This window comes from Enhydra lutris, unplaced genomic scaffold (assembly GCF_002288905.1).
Source record: "Enhydra lutris kenyoni isolate GAN:26980312 unplaced genomic scaffold, ASM228890v2 scaffoldscaffold19, whole genome shotgun sequence".
Lineage (NCBI taxonomy): Eukaryota > Metazoa > Chordata > Mammalia > Carnivora > Mustelidae > Enhydra > Enhydra lutris.
Window position 1 is genome coordinate 5,838,414 of NW_019154103.1, and position 23,717 is coordinate 5,862,130.

Here is a 23,717-nt window from a genome sequence, read left to right on the forward strand (position 1 = left end):
TATCACTGAGCTTTGAAAACTACCAAAATAACTATGAATTTTATTTCATCCATACCTGTCTCCCTCATTAGTGTGAAGTACATGAAAGGTATATTATATTCATGAATATTTCAGCATTTTTTGTTATCTTTTTAATCTGTCCTTTTGCTTATGCCATACTTTTCTTTCTTGTTTACTGTAACTGTTACAGTAAATAAGTAAGGCAAATTCTCCAACTTTCTACCCCCCCCCCCTTTTTTTTTGGCTATTCTTGGTCTTTTGCCTTTCAAATAAAATTTAAAGTTACTTTCTCAACTTCTAGAAACAAACCTCCTGGGTATTTTAGTTTATTTTGATGGTATTGACTCTAATTTCAGGAGCATTAACATCTTAACAATAGTTACCTGATCCGTGAATATGGTATAGCTCTCCATTTATTTAGATTTTTAATTTCCCACATCAGTACTTAATAATTTTAAGTATACAATTTTCATATATCTTTTGTAAATATATTTCTAAATACTTACTGTTTTTTGCTGCCTTTGATAAGGTTTTAATATGTAGATTTCCAAATTTTTTTTTTAGTACTAGTATATATGCTTTATAGTTACTTATCTTTTTGGAAAATTAAAACATAAGAGAAAGAGCTTTGGTTTGATATATTATGTTTAAATTTCCAGTAGTTTTGTGGACAGGTCTTTATGGTGTGCTTTATTATCTGTAGGAGTGTTACTGTATTCTCAGTTTTCTTACAAAAACTTTATATGAAGGGTGCCTGGGTGGCCCAGATGGTTGGGCATCTGCCTTGGGCTCAGGTCATGATCTCCAGCTCCTCGGATTGAGCCTCATGTTGGGCTCCCAGCTTAGCAGGGAGTCTGCTGCTCCTTCTCAGCCTGCTTCTCCCCCTGCTCAAGCTCTCTCTCTGTATCTCTCTGTCTCAGATGAATGTATAAATCTTTTTAAAAAATAAAGCAAGAGAAGAAAACAAAAAAACAAAACAAAACAAAAACCCAAAAAGACAAAAAATTGACAAAGAATTGACCAGAGTCCTTTTTAGGCATTATTTTTTTCTGTCCTCTTATTCTCACCTTTCTTTCTGAGATACCAAAATTTGCATTTAACAAATACAAATAAAAGTGAGGTGCCTTTTCCTGTACTAGTTTTAAATTAGGATGGTTGGGCAGACTAGCTTTCCTAGATATATGGCTTTAGGAATCCTCTTGTCTAGTTATGCAGTATTCAGAAATACACTTTCTGAGACCTTTTCTCTCCTTTCTCTTAACTTTTATCTAGACTAGGATTTTTCAGCATTTTGGGTCAGATAAACTTTGCCATGAGGGATTGTCCTATTCGTCGTAGGCTATTTAGTGGCATCCTGGCCTCTCACTTGTAGATTCCAGTGACCACCCTGTGGCACGTGTCTTCCCTCCAGTTATGATAACTAAAAATGTTGCCAGACGTTGTCAGATGCCCCTGGGAGTCATAATCATTTTCATTCTGGACTGTGTTTTCTTTGTCCCTATGGCTCTCTACTGTTTAGTTTAGATTTCTCTTCCTGGTGGTTCCTGCTGGTGTGTTGCTCTAAGAAAGAAGCTTTCACTTTGTTTTGAGATTTCTGATCTTTCTGTGATCCTCTTGCATTTACCTGTGAACTCTTGGGTATAGTCTATGCAGCTCTCCCCCAGTTTTGGTTGCTGTTCTACTCTGAATTGGATTCCTCAATTTGAGGAAAGGGTCAGGAAGTACTACCTATAGGCAGTTTGATTTCTGGATGGTCTCACTTTAGGACTGTCCAAAATCTTTTTCCTTTTCTTCTTCTTAATGGGTCTTGCTGCTATTGGTATTTGGTCCCAATTGCTCATATTTTGGGGTTCATGAGTAATATGTAATCATTTGTATTTGTTAGCCCTGTTTTATTTTATTTTGGTTTGGTTTCATATGTTTGTTTTTTTCTGGTTGCTCTATTTTTGGAGGGAGGTTATTAAAAACTATTAAAATAGTAATGTTAAGTATATTAATATTGTTGTCAAAGGGATATTAAAAAATGATGTCTCTTTCATTGCCTAATTGCCCAGACTGCCTCTGCCTTCTTAAAATGTGTATTCTAAACATGACAAAAGACAATGTTTTGTTTACTTATTTTTTTGTCAGTCTATTTAAAAACTCATTTTTTTATTTAAAAAATTTGTTTCTAATGAAGTACAGTTGACATATAATAATATATTAGTTTTAGGTGTACAATATAGTGATTTGACAATTATGTATGTTAGGAAATGCTCACAACATTAAGTGTAATTATTCTGTCACAGTGTAAAGTTATAAATTATAATATCATTGATTATGTTCCCTATGTCCCACCTTTCAAACCTATAACGTAGTTATTCTGTAACAAAATTTTATCTCTTAATTCTTCTCACCTATTTTGCCATTCCTCCACTCCCTCCTTTTGACAACCACCACTTTGTTTTCTGTGTGTATGAGTCTGTTTCTTTGTTTTGTCTGTTTTAAGAAAACATTTTAAATGATGGGTGAGAGTTGTGCCTGGTCATGGGGAAGGCCTAGAGAGGGAGAGGTTGAAAATGCAAGAGAGATTTGGAAAAACTGATGGAAGTATTTGTGCCCTGGAAGGGACCAGGAGGCTTGGTACAAGTTTTGGTAGAAGTATTAACTTTGAACAGGGGAAGAAAACAGTTTGTCTGACAGAAGGGGTAAAGAGATGAGATTCATTCAGATGTGTTAGTTTGCAAAAAGTTTGCAGTTAGCAAGCTGAGGAATGTTATATCTGCTATTTTCAATTTTCTTAGTAAACTTTATGTGAAGTTATTTGCTAAAGAGAATAAGGTAAGTATAGGGGACTTGAGGAAAGAAGTAAAGATTTTAGAATGATGATGATGAAAAATGAAACCATACCTCTGACTAGAGGTATGGAAGTCTGAATGATGCTAAAGACTAACCTTAGGCTAGGCTTTAAAATATAAAGTTGAAAGATATCAGTTTTGTGATTTTAAAATTTTTTTCAGTTTTATGTTCTGATATAAGAGCTAAGGATTTTTCAGGACAGGTGTTAGACTGAGCATGACTAGAGAATAATGTTAAAGCATGATAAAAGAGTGGTTCAAGGGATGGACTTTGTGATATAGACTGGACAGGGAAGCAAATTATACCATTCAGGTGCTAATGAGCTGGGGAAAAAGGGAGGATTCAGAGGACTCCAGGTCTGTGTGGTTCTGGAGCAGGTATGAGGGGAGTAAGAAAGTAAGAATTGGACAGGAGATTGAAGCCAAGATAGTATATTGGAATTTAAAATATCAGTGGTCTGTTCTTTTTCATTGTAAAGGCCATGTTATGGCTGTGGGAGTGATCCTGATGAAAAATATTGAAGTAAGAGAAGTTCAGAAATGGTGGGAGTATGTTGAGATATCTAGCCCATTGTAGATGAGGAAATTAGTTGTGATGATGGTTGAGAGTTGGGTTGTAGGGGAAAGTGTGAACCAGATAGGTAAATGAGCAAGATCTCTATCTATAGGTGGCAACAAGAAGACAAGGTTCAGGCCAGTACTGTAAAAATGGGGAAAGAGGGTGGTTTGCATGGGCAAGGACAACCAGGGGCTTTTCTTCTAAAAGTTTGTTAATATTATTGGTGGTATGAATATTGGGTTGGGCAAACTTTTTTAAAAGACAGATAGTAACTGTTTTAGACTTTGCCACTCATATATTTCTGTTGCATATCTTTACTTGTTTGTTTTTACTACCTTTTAAAAATTCAAAAACCATTCTTAGCTCATGTGCTAAACATGGCAGCAAGTGAAGATTGTAGTTTGCTGTGCCATGGGTTATACTCATTAAGAATTTTCTGTGACCAACTGTACTTTTCTGTGTTTTATCAATGATACTTCGGAAAAGTTAGTAACTATTTCAGTTTTTAAGTAACTGTTGAGTGACAGTAGTTTGGAAAGTGTTAAGGAGATAATAAATACTCATTTTTAAAATACTTTTGGTAGTGTTGTTTTATACTTCTTAGTATGATAATTACTTTAAATTTCTGAACAAAATTTTTGCTTTTTTTGCGGTGGATTCAAGTTGAGTCAGCAGATACTGGAGTTATTTGAAGCATGTCAGCAGCAAGTAAGTGATTTAAAGAAGAAAGAACTATGTCGAACACAGCTACAGAGAGAAATTCAGCTGTTATTTCCACGTATGTTTACCTATTTTGCATGCCCTTTGTATATGCATTCCTACTTTAAATTTTAAATAATACCTTATAATTCCATTCTGTTTCTCTAGAAAGCAGGCTTTTTTTGGTTGGGTCCTCTCTAAATGGATTTGGTACCCGGAGCAGTGATGGTGATTTATGCTTAGTTGTTAAAGAAGAACCAGTAAGTAATGAAACATTTATTGCAATTGTTCTTTTCATGTTAAATCATTCAAGAAGTTTCATATAAAAATTATTGAAGAGGGACACCTTGGAGGCTCAGTTGGTTAAGCTCTAAGACTCTAGATCTCAGCTCAGGTCTTGATCTTAGGGTCGTGAGTTTGAGGCCCACTTTGGGCTCCGTGCTGGGTATGGAGTCTATTTTTTTTTTTTTTTTTAAGATTTTATGTATTTATTTGACAGATAGAGATCACAAGTAGGCAGAGAGGCAGGCAGAGAGAGAGAAGAGAGGAGGAAGCATGCTCCCTGCTGAGCAGAGGGCGTGATGCGGGGCTTGATCCCAGGACCCTGGGATCATGACCTGAGCCGAAGGCAGAGGCTTTAACCCACTGAGCCACCCAGGTGCCCCTGGAATCTATTTTTTAAAAAAATCGTAGAAGGAAAAATTTTGTTTTGTTTTAATTAGTTCTTTGGATTCTCTGTTCATGGTAATTAAAGGAAAGCCAGGAAATGCTGCTTTTTCTTTTAAGGTGTGTGCACATGCACAAATAAACATAACAGAGATTTTAGCATTAATTTATTTTTAAGTTGTTGAAGCAAGGTGGCTTCACTGTGTTTGCCTCTGTTTTAAAATGTCATTGGATTGGATATGTTGCCAGGATACAACAAGAAGAGTATGTGTCAGTATTATTTTGATATATTTCCTTTCCATTTGAATTATCAGTGATTCTATTTTTAATCTTTCTTTACCCTTTGAAAATACTATAGGGTTTGGAGTTCTTATTTTGGGAATACAAAAAGGGATTACACTGACTGACTTTAAAAAAAAAGACTTGTGATTGACTATATTTTTCTGTGATATTTGGGGTTTTTTTTTTTTTTTTTGTTTAGCAACCAAATTTTGTTATTTAGTTTTATATTTGAATTTCCTGTTAATTGATACTCTTGTTTGTCCTTAGTACCACAGCAGTTGGTGTTCACTAAACTAACTTGAAGCAATCTCTTTAATATGCTGAGGTTTCTTCTGAATTACCAAAGGTTAATTTAACTATAGTGTTAATATGCCTTATTACATGCCACCTCTTTGAAAACAAGAAAAAATCTACTGAATCATAGTAGTATGTATCTTTATTATTTTTATTATTTCATTAACAAAATTGGCTTCTAGTTACTACAAATCAGAAAGAGATTTATTTATTCCAGGAAAGAAACTGACACGTTTCTAGGCTTTGAAATCATGTAAAGGAAAACTTTGAAAAAAAGCTTCAGAAATAATAAACATAGTGAAGAATACCGGAGTTTTATTTATTTATTTATTTATCTATTTATTTGACACACACACACACACACAGAGAAATCACAAGTAGGCAGAGAGGCAGGCAGAGAGAGAGGGGGAAGCAGGCTCTCCACTGAGCAGAGAGCCCGATGCGGGGCTCGATCCCAGGATCCCGAGATCATGACCTGAGCCGAAGGCAGAGGCTTAACCCAATGAGCCACCCAGGCGCCCGAATACTGGAGTTTTAATTAAATCTTTCTCTCAGAGTTAGACTCTACTCAGCTACATCTCACTAATCCCAGGAACCCAGGATCATGATCTGAGCTGAAGGCTGACACTTTACCAACTGAGGCACCCAGGTGCCCTCTCTTTTTCTAGGAGAAGATTGTTTTATGTACATTTATACAAAAGTTTAAAAAAAATGACAAATAAGGCTGTTGTAATATTTTTAAAATTTTGCCTTAAGTTTATAATTAGGAATTGATTTAGGAATGTTGATGTGAAAGACAGCATATAAGTTGACATTTTCTATAATGTAATTAAATGTATATTGAAAAGAAAGGTCTACTGTGGTTTCTTTTTGATGAGAAAAATTTAGAAAATAAAACACTAAATTTAGAAAGATAATGAAAAAACACTTTATTTTTAACTTTTCAGTGTTTTTTTCAGGTAAATCAGAAGACTGAAGCACGGCACATACTCACCTTAGTCCATAAACACTTCTGTACTAGACTTTGTAAGTCTCATATGCCTCAAGTTCATATGTCATCTGACATAATTATTTAATATGTCTCTCACTTTATTTTCTGGTAAGAATTGTTTATCTGGTCATGATAGGTATAATATGGATCCTTTTTTTTCAAATGAATTCTTTTTAACTCTTGATTAGAAAGATAACAATTCTTTATTGAGTTTACTTGTAAGATAATCCCACAGCATGCACTGAGAATTCAAGTATATATAAGCTTCAGTTCTTTTTCTATTCAACAGGGAAAGCCAAAACATGAATATGAATAGCTGTAGTGCAAAGTACCTGTGAAAAACCAAAAGAGTGATAGATAAAGTATTCATGTGGGGAAGTGAGGATTTCAGCTGTTTTGCAGTGACATGCAATTTATGACGTCACATTTTAAAAATAGGATCACTGAGCATGAAGCCCATAAATGAATTCAACAAAAAAGCAAAATTATTGACATAGGCCCTTTTATTATAAGATTTTATTCTTGATTAAGTGAGCTAAGCGGATTTTAATACACATGTTAAGCCATCTCAAATAATTTATTTTAAATATCCATGGAATATTGTGGACAGTGTAAGTCACTGTACCTATGGGATGTTGGAAAGGGCTGTGTCCATTTATTAAACAGATACTACTATGTGTCAGGCTTTGACCTGGAAAATACAAAGTAAAGTGACCAGTTATTGCCCTGGACAAGTTCTGTTTTTGGTGAGAAATCAAGTGATTTATTTTAGTGGATTGAAGTGTTCACATTTGTAAAATAAAGGAGTAATTCATACCTTAAATGGATTTTCCATAGCTATTATTAGAATAATCTAAAACATGTTAAAACATGTTTTATATCTATATAATATAAATAATAATTGTATATAAATCACATTATTATTTATATATTTATTATATATTTATTTATATAATATACTGTTTAAATATATCCAATAAAATATAAATATATTTATTATATATAATGTGTATATTTATATATAATTTATATTATTTATTTATATATAATTTTATATATTATGTATAATATATATTAAATATTAAATAAAATATTAATTAAATTAATTAAAAATTAAAATTTAAAATTGAATTAAATATTAAATAATATATATTATTTATATATTATATTATATATAATATAAATTATATTATTATAAATAAAAATATATAATATAAAAATAAATAATATAATCTAAATAATCTAAAATAATGTTAAAAACAGAAGGGACATTAGAAATCATTTAATTCATAGGTATTTTTGGTTGTTATTTTTCATAGTTAAGGAGAATGATGATCAGTGGGTTTAGTAATTTGCCTGAGGAGAATAGTTCGTTTGTTGCTGTCAGAACCTGTACCTGGAACTTGGGACTTTTAACTCTTAATCTTATTTTTCACTGAACCTCATTGAATTCCTGCACACAAATTGTATTTGAAGCTTGACACAGCTTATGATTTTGGTGGTAAAAGCATTGTAACAGTAAAGTTTTTCACTTTTAAGTCTGGTATTATGCTTTTCTTTAGTTATAGCATTAGGAAATTTTTCCTTTGGGAAAAATTAGCTGTTTGTTTTTTTAAAAATAATTTTCTATAGTTTCCTAATTTCATATAATAGACCTGTATTATTTAAAAAATTATGAAGTTTGATGGAATAAAAATATGGATACATGTATTCTTCCACTTAGAGATTATACTTACTTAAATGTATCACTACTCCATATATCATGTTGTAGGCCTTTCCCGTTAAAGACTGTTTATAAATAGGATTTTTATGGCTGTCATAATATTTTGCCTTGTGCTATACCAGAATTTATCACCTTGATGCTAGTCTAGATATTTTTCATGTTTATAATGCTGTGATGAATTTCTTTATGAATATTATTAGATATTAGATGACATTTCTGAATTTAAATACAAATCCCTGTAAATGGTATTGGAAATTTCAGTCTTAGAAGAATGCGATAGTGTCCTTCCTTTGCTTTCTTATCAAAGACTTTTACATTGTTTTGGTTTAGTATAATACCATTTTTTAAAAATGTGCATTGGAACACTATGAATTTGAAAAACATTTACAGGTACTCACATTATCTTTTATCCTTCAGCTGGCTACATTGAGAGACCTCAGCTGATTCGAGCAAAAGTGCCAATTGTGAAGTTCAGGGATAAAGTCAGGTAAATAATTACTGAATTTTTGTTTTTCAGTTGCTTTAGATCATTTTTAGATGTTCTTTTAATGTAAATAATTAAGAAATATATGCTACAGTGTAATAGCTTATCTTTATCAGTTTTTAGAACTGCTTGATTTGGTCTTTGAGATGTTTTTTTTGGAATAGTCTGAACAATTTTTTATGCTTAACTATACTTAGTTATTCTGCTTGACATTTCGAGTGTTTGAAACTATCTGTTTAAAAAAATACATACATATTTTGGGACGCCTGGGTGGCTCAGTTGGTTAAGCAGCTGCCTTCGGCTCAGGTCATGATCCCAGCGTCCTGGGATCGAGTCCCACATCGGGTGCCTTGCTCCTCAGGGAGCCTGCTTCTCCCTCTGCCTCTGCCTGCCTGTGCTCGCTCTCTCTCCCCTCTCTCTCTCTGACAAATAAATATAAAAAAAAAAACTAAAAAAAAAAAAAAAACATACATATTTTTACATTTCAGATTTTTAAATGATCTCTTGCCTTTTGGAAATGTCGTCACTCTTCAGAACATATCGTAATTGATGAAATTTGTTGTGTATTTCAAAATTTGATGTGTATTTCTATCAAGGGGGTTGTTGTAAATGTAATTACATCTGTCGGTACACTCTACCAGCTTGGGTTCTGAAATTCTGATTGGATTTCTAATTGGCATTGGGATTGGAATCTTTTATATAATATCTGAACATAAAATGTAAATAGGTGTTGACTATTTCATTGGTTAAACAAGATGTCTTGTTTTCTAAAGAATAGATAGAATTGTGAATATTAGGTTTTCTAGTCCAGTTTTGTAAAAGTAATACTGAAATTCTTTAAGTAAATATAAGTGCAAATATATACATGCTTGAACCTCATTATTCATGGATTCTTTACGAATTTGCCTACTTGATGAAATTTATTTGGTAACCCTCCAAATTGATCCCTGGAGCACTATCATGGTTATTTGTAGCCATGTGCAGAGTGGAGAAAATTCTGAGTCACTCAATGCACAGGTTCCTAACTGAGGTTAAAGAATGTGACTCTTTGCCTTCTTGTTTCACCTTTTGTATTGTTAAATAATTCTTTTCACCGTCCAGTTCAGTGCCATATTTTTTACATTTTGGTACTTTTTATGAGTGCCTTTGCTGTTTAAAATAGCCCCCTGGCATAGTGCTGACTTACTGTCTATTGTTTATGTATATAAAGCTGTGATGTGCCTTATGGAGGAAGTACATGTATTAGATATGCTTTGTTCAGGCATGAGTTACAGTGGGTTTGGCTATGAGTTCATTGTCAGTGAATGAGTTGTCTTTAAATGGAAACACATAAAAAAGAGTTATGTTTTGATCAATTGATGAAAATGTTTTGACTGAAGGCTTGTGGAAACCTAACCCCTTATTTCCCCTAGGAGCAGTGGTTTTGTATTCATTAATTCAATGTTTACAGTGCTGTTGTAGAGCATACCTACTCAAATAGTTAGAATTGACTGAATATATATTTTTAATTTTTTTTATTTTATTATTTTTTTGAATATATATATTTTAAACAAATTCTTAGATTTGGCTCATACCTTCCCCTCCATTCATCCAAATATCCATCCAATGTATAAATATTTATTGAATTTTTGCCAAATAAATAATGGTAGAGTTTTCTAAAGCACTTTATAGGGAATAAACTAAACATAAATAAAACTATTAGCTTATTACAATTTTTAAAAACTATATGATTGTAGTAATCATATAAAAATTTTATTCCTTTCCTTTTTTTGTAGTTTAAAAAATTTTTTAATTAAAAACAAAATTTTTTTAAGTAGGCTCCATACCAGTGTGGGGCTTGAACTCACAACCCTAACATCAAGGTGTTAGGGGTTAAGATGGAGAGTCAGATGTTTAACTGACTGAATCAACCAGGTGCCCTCCCCTTCTCTCTTTTATTTTAAGTTTTAAATTTTAATTCCAGTATTGTTGACATACAGCTATATTAGTTTCAGGTGTACAATATAGTGATTCAACAATTCTGTGCATTTTTCAGTGCTGATCATAATAAGTCTGCTCTAATCCCCATCACCTATTTCACCCATTCCCCTACCCATCTACCCTCTGGTAGCCATCAGTTTGTGCTCTATAGGTGAGACTCTTTTTCCTGGTTTGTCTCTCTCATTTGTTTTTCCTTTGTTCATTTTTTTTTTTTTTTTTTATTCCACATGAGTGCAATTATATGGTATTGGTCTTTGTCTTTCTCTGATTGACTTAGTTCACTTGGTATTATTATACTCTTGTAACTCCATCCATGTTGTTGCAAATAAGATTTTTTTTTTATGATTGAGTAATACTCCATTATGTATGTTTGTGTATATATATAGACACATATATGTGAGATCTATCTATGAATCTATGTAGATAGATAGGTATATCTCCAATCATCTTTTGGTGGAAATTTTGTTTGCTTCCAAACTTGGCTATTGTAAATAATGCTGCAATTAATATTGGGGTACATATATCCTTTCAAATTAGTGTTTTTGTATTCTTTGTATAAATGTCCAGTAATGTGATGTGATGACTGGATTATGGGATAGTCCTATTTTTAATTTTTTGAGAAACTTCCATACTGTTTTCTACAGTGCCTGCTTTAGTTTGCATTCTCACCAACAGGGCACAAGGGTTCTTTTTTCTTCACCTTCTTGCCAGCACTTACTGTTTCTTATATATTTTTTATTTTAGCCAGTCTGACAAGTGTGAGGTAATATCTGATTGTGATTTTGATTTGCATTTCCCTGATGAAGAATGATGTTGAGCATCTTTTTCACATGTTTGTTGGCCATCTGTATATCTTTGGAGAAATGTCTGTTCATGTCTTCTGCCCATTTTTTTAAAATTGGATTTTGTTTTTTGGGTGTTGAGTTATATAAGTTGTTTGTAAATATCTTCCCCCATTTAGTAGGTTGTTTTAGTTTTTTTTTTTTTTTTAAGATTTTATTTATTTATTTGTCAGAGAGAGAGAGGGAAAGAGAGCAAGCACAGGCAGACAGAATGGCAGGCAGAGGCAGAGGGAGAAGCAGGCTCCCCGATGAGCAAGGAGCCCGATGTGGGACTCGATCCCAGGACGCTGGGATCATGACCTGAGCCGAAGGCAGCTGCTTAACCAACTGAGCCACCCGGGCGTCCCTAGGTTGTTTTAGTTTTGATGATTGTTTCCTTACTGCACAGAAGCTTTTTATTTTGATGTAGTTTATTTTTGCCTTTATTTACCTTGTCTCAGAAGACACATGTAGAAAAATGTTGCTATGGCTGATATGAGAGAAATTACTGCCTGTGCTCTCTTCAGGATTTTTATGGTTCCAGGTCTCACATTTAGTGGCTAGAGTGAACATCCTTTTCTTGTTCTTAGGGGGAAAGCTCTCAGTTTTTCACTGTTGAGTATGATGTTAGTGGTGGGTTTTTCAGTATATGGCCTTTATTATGGTGAGGTATGTCCCCTTTAAACCTATTTTGTTGAGGGTTTTTATTATATATAATTGGATGTTGTACTTTGTCATGTGCTTTTGCTGCATCTATTGAAATGATGGTATGGTTTTTAGTCTTTCTCTTATGGATGTGATGTGTCACATTTATTGATTTGCAAATAGTGAGCACCACCTTTGCATCCCAGGAATAAATTCCAATTGATTGTCATGAATGACTTTTTTAATGTATTGTTAAATTTGGCTTAGTAATATTTTGTTGAGGATTTTTACATCTGTATTTATCAGAGATACTGGCTTGTAGTTCTCTTTTTTTGTAGTGTTTTTATCTAGTTTTGGTATCAGGGTAATCGCAGGATTCATAGAATGAATTTGGAAGTTTTCCTTTACTTCTCTTTTTTTGGAATAGCTTGAAAAGCATACTTATTAACTGTTCTTTGAATGTTTGATAGAATTTACCTGTAAAGACTTCTGGTCCTGGACTTTTATTTCTATGGAGTTTTTTGATAACTAATTTAATCTCATTGCTGGTAATTGGACTATTCAAATTTTCTGTTTCTTTCTGATTCAGTTTTGGGAGATTATAGGTTTCTGGGAATTTATCCATTTCTTTTAGATTGTCCAATTTGTTGTCATATAATTTTTCATAATATTCTCTTAAAATCCTTTGTATTTCTGCCGTGTTGTTATTTCTCCTTTTTCATTTGTGATTTTGTTTGAGTATGCTTTTTTTTTTTTAAAGATTTCATTTATTTATTTGTCCGAGAGAGAGAGAATACAAGCAGGGGGAGCGGCGGGCAGAGGAAGAAGCAGGCTCCCAGCTGAGCAAGGAGCTAGATGCGGGACTCAATCCTAGGACACTGGGATCATGACCTGAGCTGAAGGCAGACGCCCAACTGACTGAGCCACCTAGGCGGCCCCGCTCTTTTTTATTTTTATTTTTTGAGGAGTCTGGCTAAAGGTTTCTCAAGTTTGTTGATCTTTTCAAAGAACCAACTCCTGGTTTCACTCATCTGTTCTATTGTTTTTTGTTTGAGTTTTTATTTCATTTATTTCTGCTCTAATCTTTATTGTTCCTTTCCTTCTACTGGTTTTGGGGTTTTGTTCTTTTTCTAGCTTGTTTAGGTGTAAGGTTAGGTTGTTTATTTGAGATTTTTATTACTTTTTGAGGTAGGCCTATGTTGCTATAAACTTCCCCTTTAGAACCACTTTTGCTGCTTTACAGAGATTCTTGGTCATTGTGTTTTCATTTTCACTTGTCTCTGTGTATTTTTTGATTTCCTCTTTGGTTTTGTTTTGGTTGACCCAGTCATTGTTTGGTAGCATGTTATTTAATCTCCATTTGTTTGTGCTTTTTCCAGATTTTTTTCTTGTGGTTGATTTTTGTTTCATAGCATTGTGGTCAGAAAAGATGCATGGAATGACTTAGGTCTTTTTTAATTTGTTGAGACTTGTTTTGTTGCCTAATATATGATCTGTTCTGGAAACTTCCGTGTGCACTTGAAAATAATGTGTATTCTGCTGTTTTAGGATGGAATGTTCTGAATATATCTGGTAAATCCATCTGGCCTAATGTGTTATTCAGAGCCACTGTTTCCTTGTTTATTTTCTGTTTGGATGCTCTGTCCATTGATGTAAATGGGGTTTTAAAGTCCCCCACTGTTACTGTATTGCTGTTGATTATTTCCTTTATGTTTGTTATTAACTGTTTTAAGTATTTGGGTGGTCCTTCCTGTGTTGGGTGCGTTTCTTTTTCTATTTAAGATTATTAAACAAGCTTTTTTCATTTTTAAGTATTCTTTATAAACACCATTTTATATTCTCTATACAGACCATTTTAAAGATTTTATTTATTTATTTGACAGAGAGAGAGAGAGAGCACAAGTAGGCAGAGAGGCAGGCAGAGCGGGGGCAGGGGGGTGGGGGGGTGGAAGCAAGCTCCCTGCTGAGCAGAGAGCCCGATGCGGGGCTTGATCCCAGGACCCTGAGATCATGACCTGAGCCAAAGGCAGAGGCTTAACCCACTGAGCCACTCAGGCACCCCATATACAGACCATTTTTTTAAAAAAAGTCTACTTTTAACACTCAAAGATAAGTGATACTAACATTTTGGTATAAAACTTTTAGTCCCTCTTCTATGCATATGAATGCATAAGAGTTTTTGAAATTAAAATTGAGATTATACTTTTTTATTTAATCATATGTCATGGATATTTGTTTATACCATTGATTATTTTCTGGCTTCATTTTTATGGCTTTACAGTAGTATTTCATTGAGTGAATATGTTGTGATTAACTTACTTATTCCCCTGTTAGAATAAGCATTTTTTATGTAAACTTTTTGCCATATATATAGGATTACTTTAGTATTTCCAGAATTAGAATTTGAAGCAAGTACTGTGGATATTTTTAAAGCTCTGAAATCCTATTTTTGGAAAAGCTTTTAATTGCAAACTGGTTTCCTTCTGTTTTTTCCTCTGTATTGAGTTATATAGAGGAATTGCAGACTGGTTTCAGTATTAGCCTTGCACAGACACAATTAGAGAATGTATCTTCATTGTTGCTGTAAGTTTCCCGAAGACAAATATATATGATATCTGAAGTGGTAATACTACTATGCATGTTTAGTTGAAAGATTATAGGGTTTCATTTCCCAAAACAAGAAAACCTGAATTGGTAAATTTCAGATTTTGTAATTAAAAGTTTGTAGAAAGGAATTTTGTTTTTATTTTAAGCAGTCTTTTCATAGAAAAACTCAGTGTGCAGAAGAAGTTGGACCTCATAATGTAATTTTCATTAATCTTCCCTTTTATTTTGGGTTTAGGCTTTCTTTGTAGATCCCATCATTAATGCCCTATTTTCTAAATTGCAAATTGTGTGGTATCTTTGCTTTCAAAGAATTAACCCTTCTGTTATGTGTTTCACTGTTCTTCCCAGATTATCAGTAGCTAAATTTGGTATGATATTATAATTTATATCTTATTTATGTCTTACCCTTTTTGGAGGGAATATAATGTATAGCCTTCTATTTTTTCTACCTGTACTTTATGATTTTATTTCTATTGTTTTAAAGCAATGTTGCTTTAATTCCAAATTAGTTGAGGGTATATAACTCAGTAGGATAATTTGGCCAGAAATGTTTTTTGGTCACATAATTTTGTTTATCTGTAAAGGACTGCAAAATTTTAAAATTTGTTTTATTAAGTATAATTGGAGCCTTAGTAGTACATTATGGATCTTGCAACTGTAATCCTGTTTTATATTTTTAATATACACTTACTCATATGTACTGAGTATGTATTCTTACTTCTTTAGTGCCTCATTTTAAAGTATTTGGCCTTTGGGCTCATGCTATTTTTGCATGATGGGGTAGATGAATATTAATTTAGTTACAAGGGAGTTTGTTCAAAAACATTTGAGCTAATGTTTAAAAACACTTGAGCTAAGGTGTTTTTCTCTCTTCTTCATAGTTGTGTGGAATTCGACTTGAATGTAAACAATATTGTTGGAATAAGAAACACATTCCTTCTCAGAACTTATGCATACCGTAAGTTTTTTATTTCCAAATAATTACCAGCTTCTCTATCCTTCATTCTTTATTCCTTTTTTTTATTTTAAATTTTTAAATTTTTTAATTAACATATAATGTATTATTAGCCCCAGGGGTATAGGTCTGTGAATTGCCAGGTTTACACACTTCATAGCACTCACCATAGCACATACCTTCCCCAATGTCCGTAACCCCACCACCCTCTCCCTACCGCGCCCCCCCAGCAACCCTCAGTTTGTTTTGTGAGATTAAGAGTCTTTTTTGGTTTGTCTCCCTCCTGATCCCATCTTGTTTCATTTATTCTTTTCCTACTCCCCTAACCCCCTACTCTTTATTCCTTTTTAAAGATGTTTGTAATAAATACTGACATCTGTTTAATTATGTTTATGTATAGTGTCTTTTATTATATTTATAAAAATTGCTACACTAAATTATATACTACTAGAGTTACAGGTCAATAAAACAAATTTTAATGGTAATCTTTAAAAGGTGACTAAGATACCTTTTAAAAGCAAGACACGTTTACGGTGAACAAAGTGTTTAATAAATAGGGAGGCAATGTTCTTTTTGTTGTAGTTGGGAAATGATAGAAGCTTTCAAAGAAACCATAATATTTTCTTACCATTTTTAAGTTTTAATTTTACTTTCAGTTGAAAATCGAGTTCGTCCATTAGTACTGGTGATTAAGAAGTGGGCGAGTCACCATGAAATAAATGATGCCAGTCGTGGTACTTTAAGCAGCTATAGTCTTGTATTGATGGTTTTGCACTATTTACAAAGTAAGTATTTTCGTTTTTTTTCCCCAATTTTTAAAATGAAAACACAGTTAAACTTCATTATGATGTCTTCTCTGTTGACTCTGTCTTCAAACAGCATTGTTTTAAAAAGTTCTTTCTAAAGCCCAGAAAACCATGTTTCCTAATTTGTTGCTTTGAACAGATGTTTTAGAAATATTATTCCTGGGGGTGCCTGGGTGGCTCAGTCAGCTAAGTGTCCGACTCTTGATCTTGGCTCAGGTCGTGATGTCAGGGTTGTGAGATCAAGCCTCATGTCAAGCTGAAGTACTTTTTGGAAAGTACTTATGGCTCAAGCTTAAGGATCTCGCTCTCCCTTTCTCTCTGCCCAACCCTTCCTCCCCCCACAAAAAATGGAAGAAATGTTATTCCCTGGAAAACATTATAAAGGAAGTTTTACTGTGTTTTTTATTTTTTTGACAGTTTTTCAGTATTTTATATTCAAAGAACTTCTACTACTGTGTTGTGGACCCATTATATTGAGGCATGTGCATGTTCAGAAGGTCTGTAAAAATAAGCTCAAGCACCATTCATCATGTTTTTTTATTTTTCACTTGAGAGAGGATTTTCTTTTTGGTCAAAGAAGTTTAATTCATTGTGAGGTGGCATGGAAATTGGTTAAAAGACTTGATGTTACTGTAATAGAAGACCCTTTATCAGGATGTTTAGGGTCTGATCTGTTCTGGGCTAATGATGTTTCCATAGTTGAGGAAGCAGTGTTGTAATATTTATGTTCATACCCTTTGACTCAGTGTTATTCAGTGATTGCATTTCTAGGAATTAATCCCAAGGTAATATCAGGGATACGTGTATGGATTTATATATCAGGCTGATTTTGATTGTGTTTATTGAGATAACAGAAGATTCAAAATAATCTTAAGTTTTTAAGAATGGATATGTTATGATGGAATTAATTATAATGTTAGCCAAAAGTGATGCTTTTAGGATATTTAATGATATAATACCCATGATACACTCTTATATGCAACCTGATACCAATTTTATTTTAAAAATAGTATCTGTATTAGAGTTTCTATATATATACACATATGTATATAAATATTGAGAAGTTATGTGCCAAAAATTTATCAGAGTTGTTTAGGTTTAGTCAAGTGTACTTTTTAAGTTGCAACTGAAACTAAAAAATGAATAGACCCTAGTTATGATTTAAAAATTAGATATGACTACAGCATTTAACATGTATGAACATCTGTAATATGTGTCCTTTCCTTCTATTTTTATGGGTTACATTAGAAATTTTAGTTTAATTGCCTTCTTTAGAAAGATGTACTTTAGGGATGCCTGGGTGGCTCAGTCTGTTAGTTGTTGGACTCTTGATTTCAGCTCAGGTCCGTGATCTCAAGGTGGTGGGATTGAGCACCGAGTCAGGCTCTATGCTTGGCAGGGAATCTGCTTGAGATTTTTTTCCCTCTCCCCTTTTCTCTTTTTCAAATAGATAAATCTTGGGGGGGGGGAGGGAAGAAAAATATACTTTAATCACAGATTCCCCACGGTGGTTTGGCAAGTGAGTTGAAAGTTCTGGTGTTAGTATTTTACCAGTGTTAAGAAATCATGCTAAAATTTTGCTAACGTATTTAAGCATATTTTATTTTTGACAAAGTCCCGTTTACCGAGATGGTTTTTAATTAATGACTTTCTCATGAACCGTTTCTGGATCTTTTGTTAAAGGACCTTACCTATGCAGAGCTAAAGTATAACTCTATTATTTGGCAAATTTAAGCTGCCCCTTACTAGAAGAAATTAGATTGAAATAAGTAGCTGCATTTTTTTTTTTTTTTTTTTTTGTCATACAGGAGTCTGCAGGATGTCTTGGGCAGTTCCAGTCATGCCATGGTGAAGTAATGTTTATGATTTTGGCCAAATTACTTTACCTTTCTGATCTTAATATTCTTATCTATAACAGGAATAGCTGGATTGGATGGACCTTTAGGTTTTATTTAACTTCATACATACTTTTATTGTCTTTCTTGCCATGAATAGAGAAAGGGAACAGTCTTCTGAATGTAGAAAGGTTGAAAAAGATTAAAGCATTTCCTCGGATGAATTTCAACAGTCAGTAAGAGACTATGTATGCTTGAAAGGTGACTGATGAAAGTATGAGGGGTAAAAACCTGATGAGAAGAGCTTTTAATGGCAATCTAAGATTAGTAATTAATAAAAAGGCAGAAGTATCAACTGGTTAGAAATAATGATACAAATTACTATTCATAGAATATTTACCATGTTACTAGGTACAGAACTATCTCAGGCATTTTTTTTTTTTTTAAAGATTTTCTTTATTTATTTGACAGAGAGAGAAATCACAAGTAGGCAGAGAGGCAGGCAGAGAGAGAAGGGGAAGCAGGCTCGCCACTGAGCAGAGAGCCCAGTGTGAGGCTTGATCCCAGGACCCTGGGATCATGACCTGAGCCGAAGGCAGAGGCTTTAACCCACTGAGCCACCCAGGTGCCCCCTATCTCAGGCATTTTAAATTGTGTCAGAATTGTTGCTTAGTGTTGTCGAAGATAAGCTTTTTTTTTTTTTTTTAAATTTTTGATGAATCATAATGGAATGTTTATATATATAAATCTGTGGGGGCTTGACCAGAAAACCCTCATCTGAAATGGAAGCAAAAATAAAATCTTAGCAGAATAGTTATTCTGAAAGTGTTATCAATTGATCAGATACTGCAATACTAAGTTTTATTTTATATAAAGCTTTCGAGAGAGAAATTTAAAAGATTGCAGTCCAGAATTTTGAAGTAAAAATAGATGTTATAGCCAGATTCTTTCTGAATGTGTTTTGCTTTGAGTAAAATAAACTTTGAAAAACTACTCTGAAGGCTTTGAGGTTACTATGAGGATAGTGTTAGTAAGTAACTGCCACAGTACATCAGTTGCTCTTAATGTGTTGGCCTTGAAAAAACAAAAGAGCCAATTTTTTTTTTACTGACACAATGAGTTTATTCAAGAATAACAGAGGAATTGAAGTTCAGTACAATCAAAATGGTGACCCAACCATTGGCAAGTCCAGAGAATGGAGGCCAGGGACTTGCCTTTATAGAGGTAGGGGAAGAAGATGGATGGGGCTATTTCTCATTGGCTGGGCTGTTGCTGGACAAGGAAAAATTTTTTCTTCATCCTGCTGGGGTATGTGAAGTAAACTTCTTTTTATTAGGGAATGCAGGGTATACTGTATTCCCTTTCAGGACTTCCTCACTCCACTGTAAATGAGGTTTCTTCTGTTTCTTTTCACAAGTGACTAGTGTTTTTAAATCTGTAAGGTTGTCAGACATGGGATTTATGAGTGATACCCCTGCCCCCCAGAATTTCCAAATTGCTTATTAGTTCTTTTACTTACTTTTTATATTATTTGTTTATTTTGAGACCGAGAGAGGGAAGGCACATGTGAGAGAAAGTGAGAGTGGGAGAGGAGTAGAGGGCTTGGGAGAGAGAATCTTAAGCAATCTCCACACTCAGTGTGGAGCCCCATGTGGTGCTTGATCCCATGACCTTGAGATCATGACTGAGCCACAATCAAAAGAGGTGCTTAACTGACTGAGCCACCCAGGTGCCCCTCAAATTGCTTATTTTTAAAGGCTCTTGGTCTAATAAAAGACCCTACCCCAGGGGTTAGTACTTGTTTTTCTCTTCTAGCATTCTAGTTATGATTCTAGAATGAGGTAAGGTTTTTTCTAATTCTCCATAACCTTCTTTGTCATTTTTTAAATTATAATTTTATTTTACTAGGAGTATTCAGTGAGAAAGGAATTCAGGTTTTTAATTAAACTAATTTCTAGTAAGAGTTTCTAGTTTGACTTCTGTATTATAGCAAAAATTATTAGAAAGTCATTAAAATGTTATATGAATATAAAGATTTTTAGAATTAAGGTAACTGGGGCTTGAGTTTATTTGTAGGATCTTCTAGAATTTTGAGCACTTGAATGCCTCTGGGAAAAAAATATTTTTACTTCCTAAGAGTGGTTCTGGTAAGTAATAAGTTTTCCCCCTCAGTTGCACACTGTGAACATTCCAGAATATCATGGAATTTTATTTTAATTTCAACTTCGGAATGAAGCATGATACAGAAGAAACATTTAAATACTATGCAATAGGAATTTATACATTTATAATCATAGTTGGAGGTTATGTAAGTTGGTAATAATGGTTGATTATGTGTATATTATTAATGTATTCAGAAGTCATTTAAAAAGGTTTTTGCTAAATTGCAAATTAAAGGTAATGATGGTTACTGAATTTACTTAATTATTACAATGTATTTCTAATTCTTCAAATACATAGCTTTTATAGTATTATATTTTGTCTTTAATCTTAAAGAAATCTTGAAAATACATTACTTGTGTCTTACCTTACTCAAGACATTGTATTTTATAGTTTTTTAAATTGTGAATATTAAGCACTTTGCCTTTCATGTTCTTCCCTTTATACTGTAATGATGTGAAATTATTGTTAATGCATTTCATGAAGTTGGATTTTAGTTAAGCTATTGGAGAATGAAGAATGACAATTGAAAAGAAAATCACATATGAAATAATGAGTCCCTTATATGAAATTTTTATTTTTTATGGCAAATTGGTATAAATATCCTGATATATATTTCTAAACTTTGCTGAGACCTTCTTTTTAAAAATTTGTGAAGTTAAAGATTTTTTTTTCCAGTTTTTTGCCCCCAGCAAATCTGTCTCCTGAAACTATTAAATTTTGACATTATTATTTATGAGAATTAAAAATAAAGGGACAGTTATGATATAGCTGTTGTTCTTTCATGATACAGTATCATTGGACTGTATTTAAAAATTTTCTTTTTGATAGCTACATCCATTTTAACAATGTTCATTCAACATCTGTAGAACAGTCAATCAATCCTTGTCTTGCTTATTTCGTGTGTGTGTCTGATGTTGGACCAAATGATGTGTGTTCATTGATGGCCTGTTTTTCTAAAACCATGTAAGGAACATTGGTTTACATAGAAATATACATAATTTATTAATAAACCTTAAGTTATCAACTTAGGTATATTTGGAATTGAAATTTTTAGGGATCAGAATTCACAAAATATATGGAAACTATTGAATTTAAGCAGAAACCCTTAAGCCTGGGGTATAGCTGACAAATTATTGCTTTGTAAAATGAATTATGTGAATCACGGAAGCTTTAAACTTTTTTTTTTTATAGCCCTACCTGAACCCATCCTTCCATCCATCCAAAAAATTTACCCAGTAAGTGTTTCTTATAAATTATTATAATACATATTATGACAAGTATATGTGGAACTATTATATGCAGTATTAATGTGACTATAAAAGGTGTAATAGTTACCTTCTAAGTATATGATAACATTTTCTGTATAGGCTGAGGAGTTGGCGACTAGTACATTAAAAATATTTCATATACTTTTTTGAAAGACTGATATTTTATTTGATTATTGGCAGATAGCCTGGTCATTTATGTAAATGGTAGAATTTTTCACGTGATGTTCATGATTATCACTAATAGCAATTAAATATACTCAGTTGGTAAGGCTCAGTTAGGCTTCAGTTAGGCTTATTCTAGTTTTCTTCATGCTATTTTCAAATACAGTTTTATAGCATTTCTTTAGTTACTAACTCAGAAGTTTTCAGGCCAATGTATGTATACTGTGAAAGCAGGGGGGAAAACTAAGAATTTGAACAATTGAATAATCATTTTATCTTTCATTTGATTTTACCAATAAACCAAGAGAAGTAATATCAGTACACTATTTCTATGCACAATATTAAGACTCCTGAAGTTAATTGGGAACATTAAAGAAGTAAAGGGTGCTTTTAGAAAAAGTTTGGTATGTACTCAGTTTGAGTTTAGAAAAACCTAGGTTAGTATACATATTCACAATCTTTTATACTGTTGTTTCTTTTCCAGTTTTTTGTGTTCTTTTTTCCAGAATTCTGTTCCCTTGTTTTACAGTCCTACTGTTTCTGTTTTCCTCCATAGTCATCCTTATTCCTGGTTTTATTTGGAATGATATTTAAGCTGTTTAGAATGTTTAACCTTCTGAAACTGTGTAATTTTTACCTGTTTTGTAAACTTATAGAAAGAACTGTTTTCTAAACTTACTAGTCAAATTGGAAAATGTAATTTCTAGCTTGAGTGATAAGTTTTCAAAAGACATACTTATTCTGCCTGTATCGTATAAAATATAAATCTACTTGATGTGGAATCTAAATTAAATATAACTTAATCTTTGATAATTGAGAAGAACTGACGTGTTTGTTTTTGAACATAGGTTCTTAATGTAATGCATACATTCAGGGTGCTGGATAATAAAGGTGTACTGTAATAGAGTTTTGCTGTAGTGGGGGCTTCCCAGTTTGTAGTGAGTCATCTGGTAAAGACAATATCTATAAGAATTTTTTGGAATCTGGATATCTTATCTTCCTCATTTTGAAAACTAATTTCTGCTGTTATGAAGAACTATTACAATGAATTTCAGTTATTTCTAAGGATCAGTATTTATGCTTTCATAAACACGAAAATGAAAGCATCAGTAAGTGTAGACATAAAAGTAACTTGAACTTTTGGCCTTATCCTTGAATGGTTTTCTCCCTTCAATAAAGTATTGATTCTTTAGCATATACAGAAAGGTCAAAGATGATAACTGGGTGTTTACAATTTCATTTTTTTTCTCAACTTTTTGGTTAAGACCTAAGTTTCAGTATAGAAAGAACTGTGTATATTTTTTTAGCATACAAAACAGCTAATAGTTAAACTTACTTTTAAAGAGTCTATTATTGTGTATGGAATAGATGTTTCTACAGAAATCCCACTTAAAACCCTCGCTGCATGAACTCTTTTTAGTAATATAAAATACTAAGGAAATCTCAATTTAATGCACTATGTTGGAGAACAGAACAGACATATTGCTTTTATTATGATATCCAGGTTCTTACTGGTATGTTCTAGTTTGAAGAGCCTCATTTTTTTTCACTTTTGTTTCATGTTTTTCATTATCTAGCTTTCCCCCATGTTGGAGTCCTGACTTCTCTTCGCATACACCATCTCTTACTCTATACTCTCCACCCCTGTTTTGCTAATAATTGTATTTCTATACCTATAATAGGGAAATAGATTTAGTCCAGCCCCAAGGCCTTAAAAAATACTAATAGCAAGACTTGCTAGATTTAAGGATGTCTTAATTTGCTTTCAGGTGTGGTCACATTGTCATAAATATTTAAAGTACATTATCTTTACTATAAGGTTGATGCTTACATGGGTAAGGACTTAATATCCACTCTAAAAGGATTGTAAATTGTATCTGAAACCTGTAGGTGATTGATCAGTAGAGGACTTTTCTCAGTAGTCCAGCTAATAGAATAGA

At 33.0% G+C, this 23,717-nt stretch overlaps 1 protein-coding gene across 4 annotated transcripts in view; it reads left to right on the forward strand.

Moving 5' to 3' along the window:
* Window positions 1-23,717, forward strand: part of LOC111148268 (poly(A) RNA polymerase D4, non-canonical) — a 68,984-nt gene that overhangs the window by 22,289 nt on the left and 22,978 nt on the right. For 2 of the 4 annotated variants that reach the window (XM_022504736.1, XM_022504735.1), the window contains 7 exons: window positions 4,060-4,174; window positions 4,264-4,355; window positions 6,297-6,363; window positions 8,469-8,538; window positions 15,470-15,546; window positions 16,200-16,328; window positions 21,539-21,582. In XM_022504736.1, the coding sequence (XP_022360444.1) occupies window positions 4,060-4,174; window positions 4,264-4,355; window positions 6,297-6,363; window positions 8,469-8,538; window positions 15,470-15,546; window positions 16,200-16,328; window positions 21,539-21,582 (594 nt within the window). Of the gene's footprint in view, window positions 1-4,059; window positions 4,175-4,263; window positions 4,356-6,284; window positions 6,364-8,468; window positions 8,539-15,469; window positions 15,547-16,199; window positions 16,329-21,538; window positions 21,583-23,717 lie in introns of all 4 variants that reach the window. The other 2 variants (XM_022504733.1, XM_022504734.1) reach the window with 1 other exon arrangement.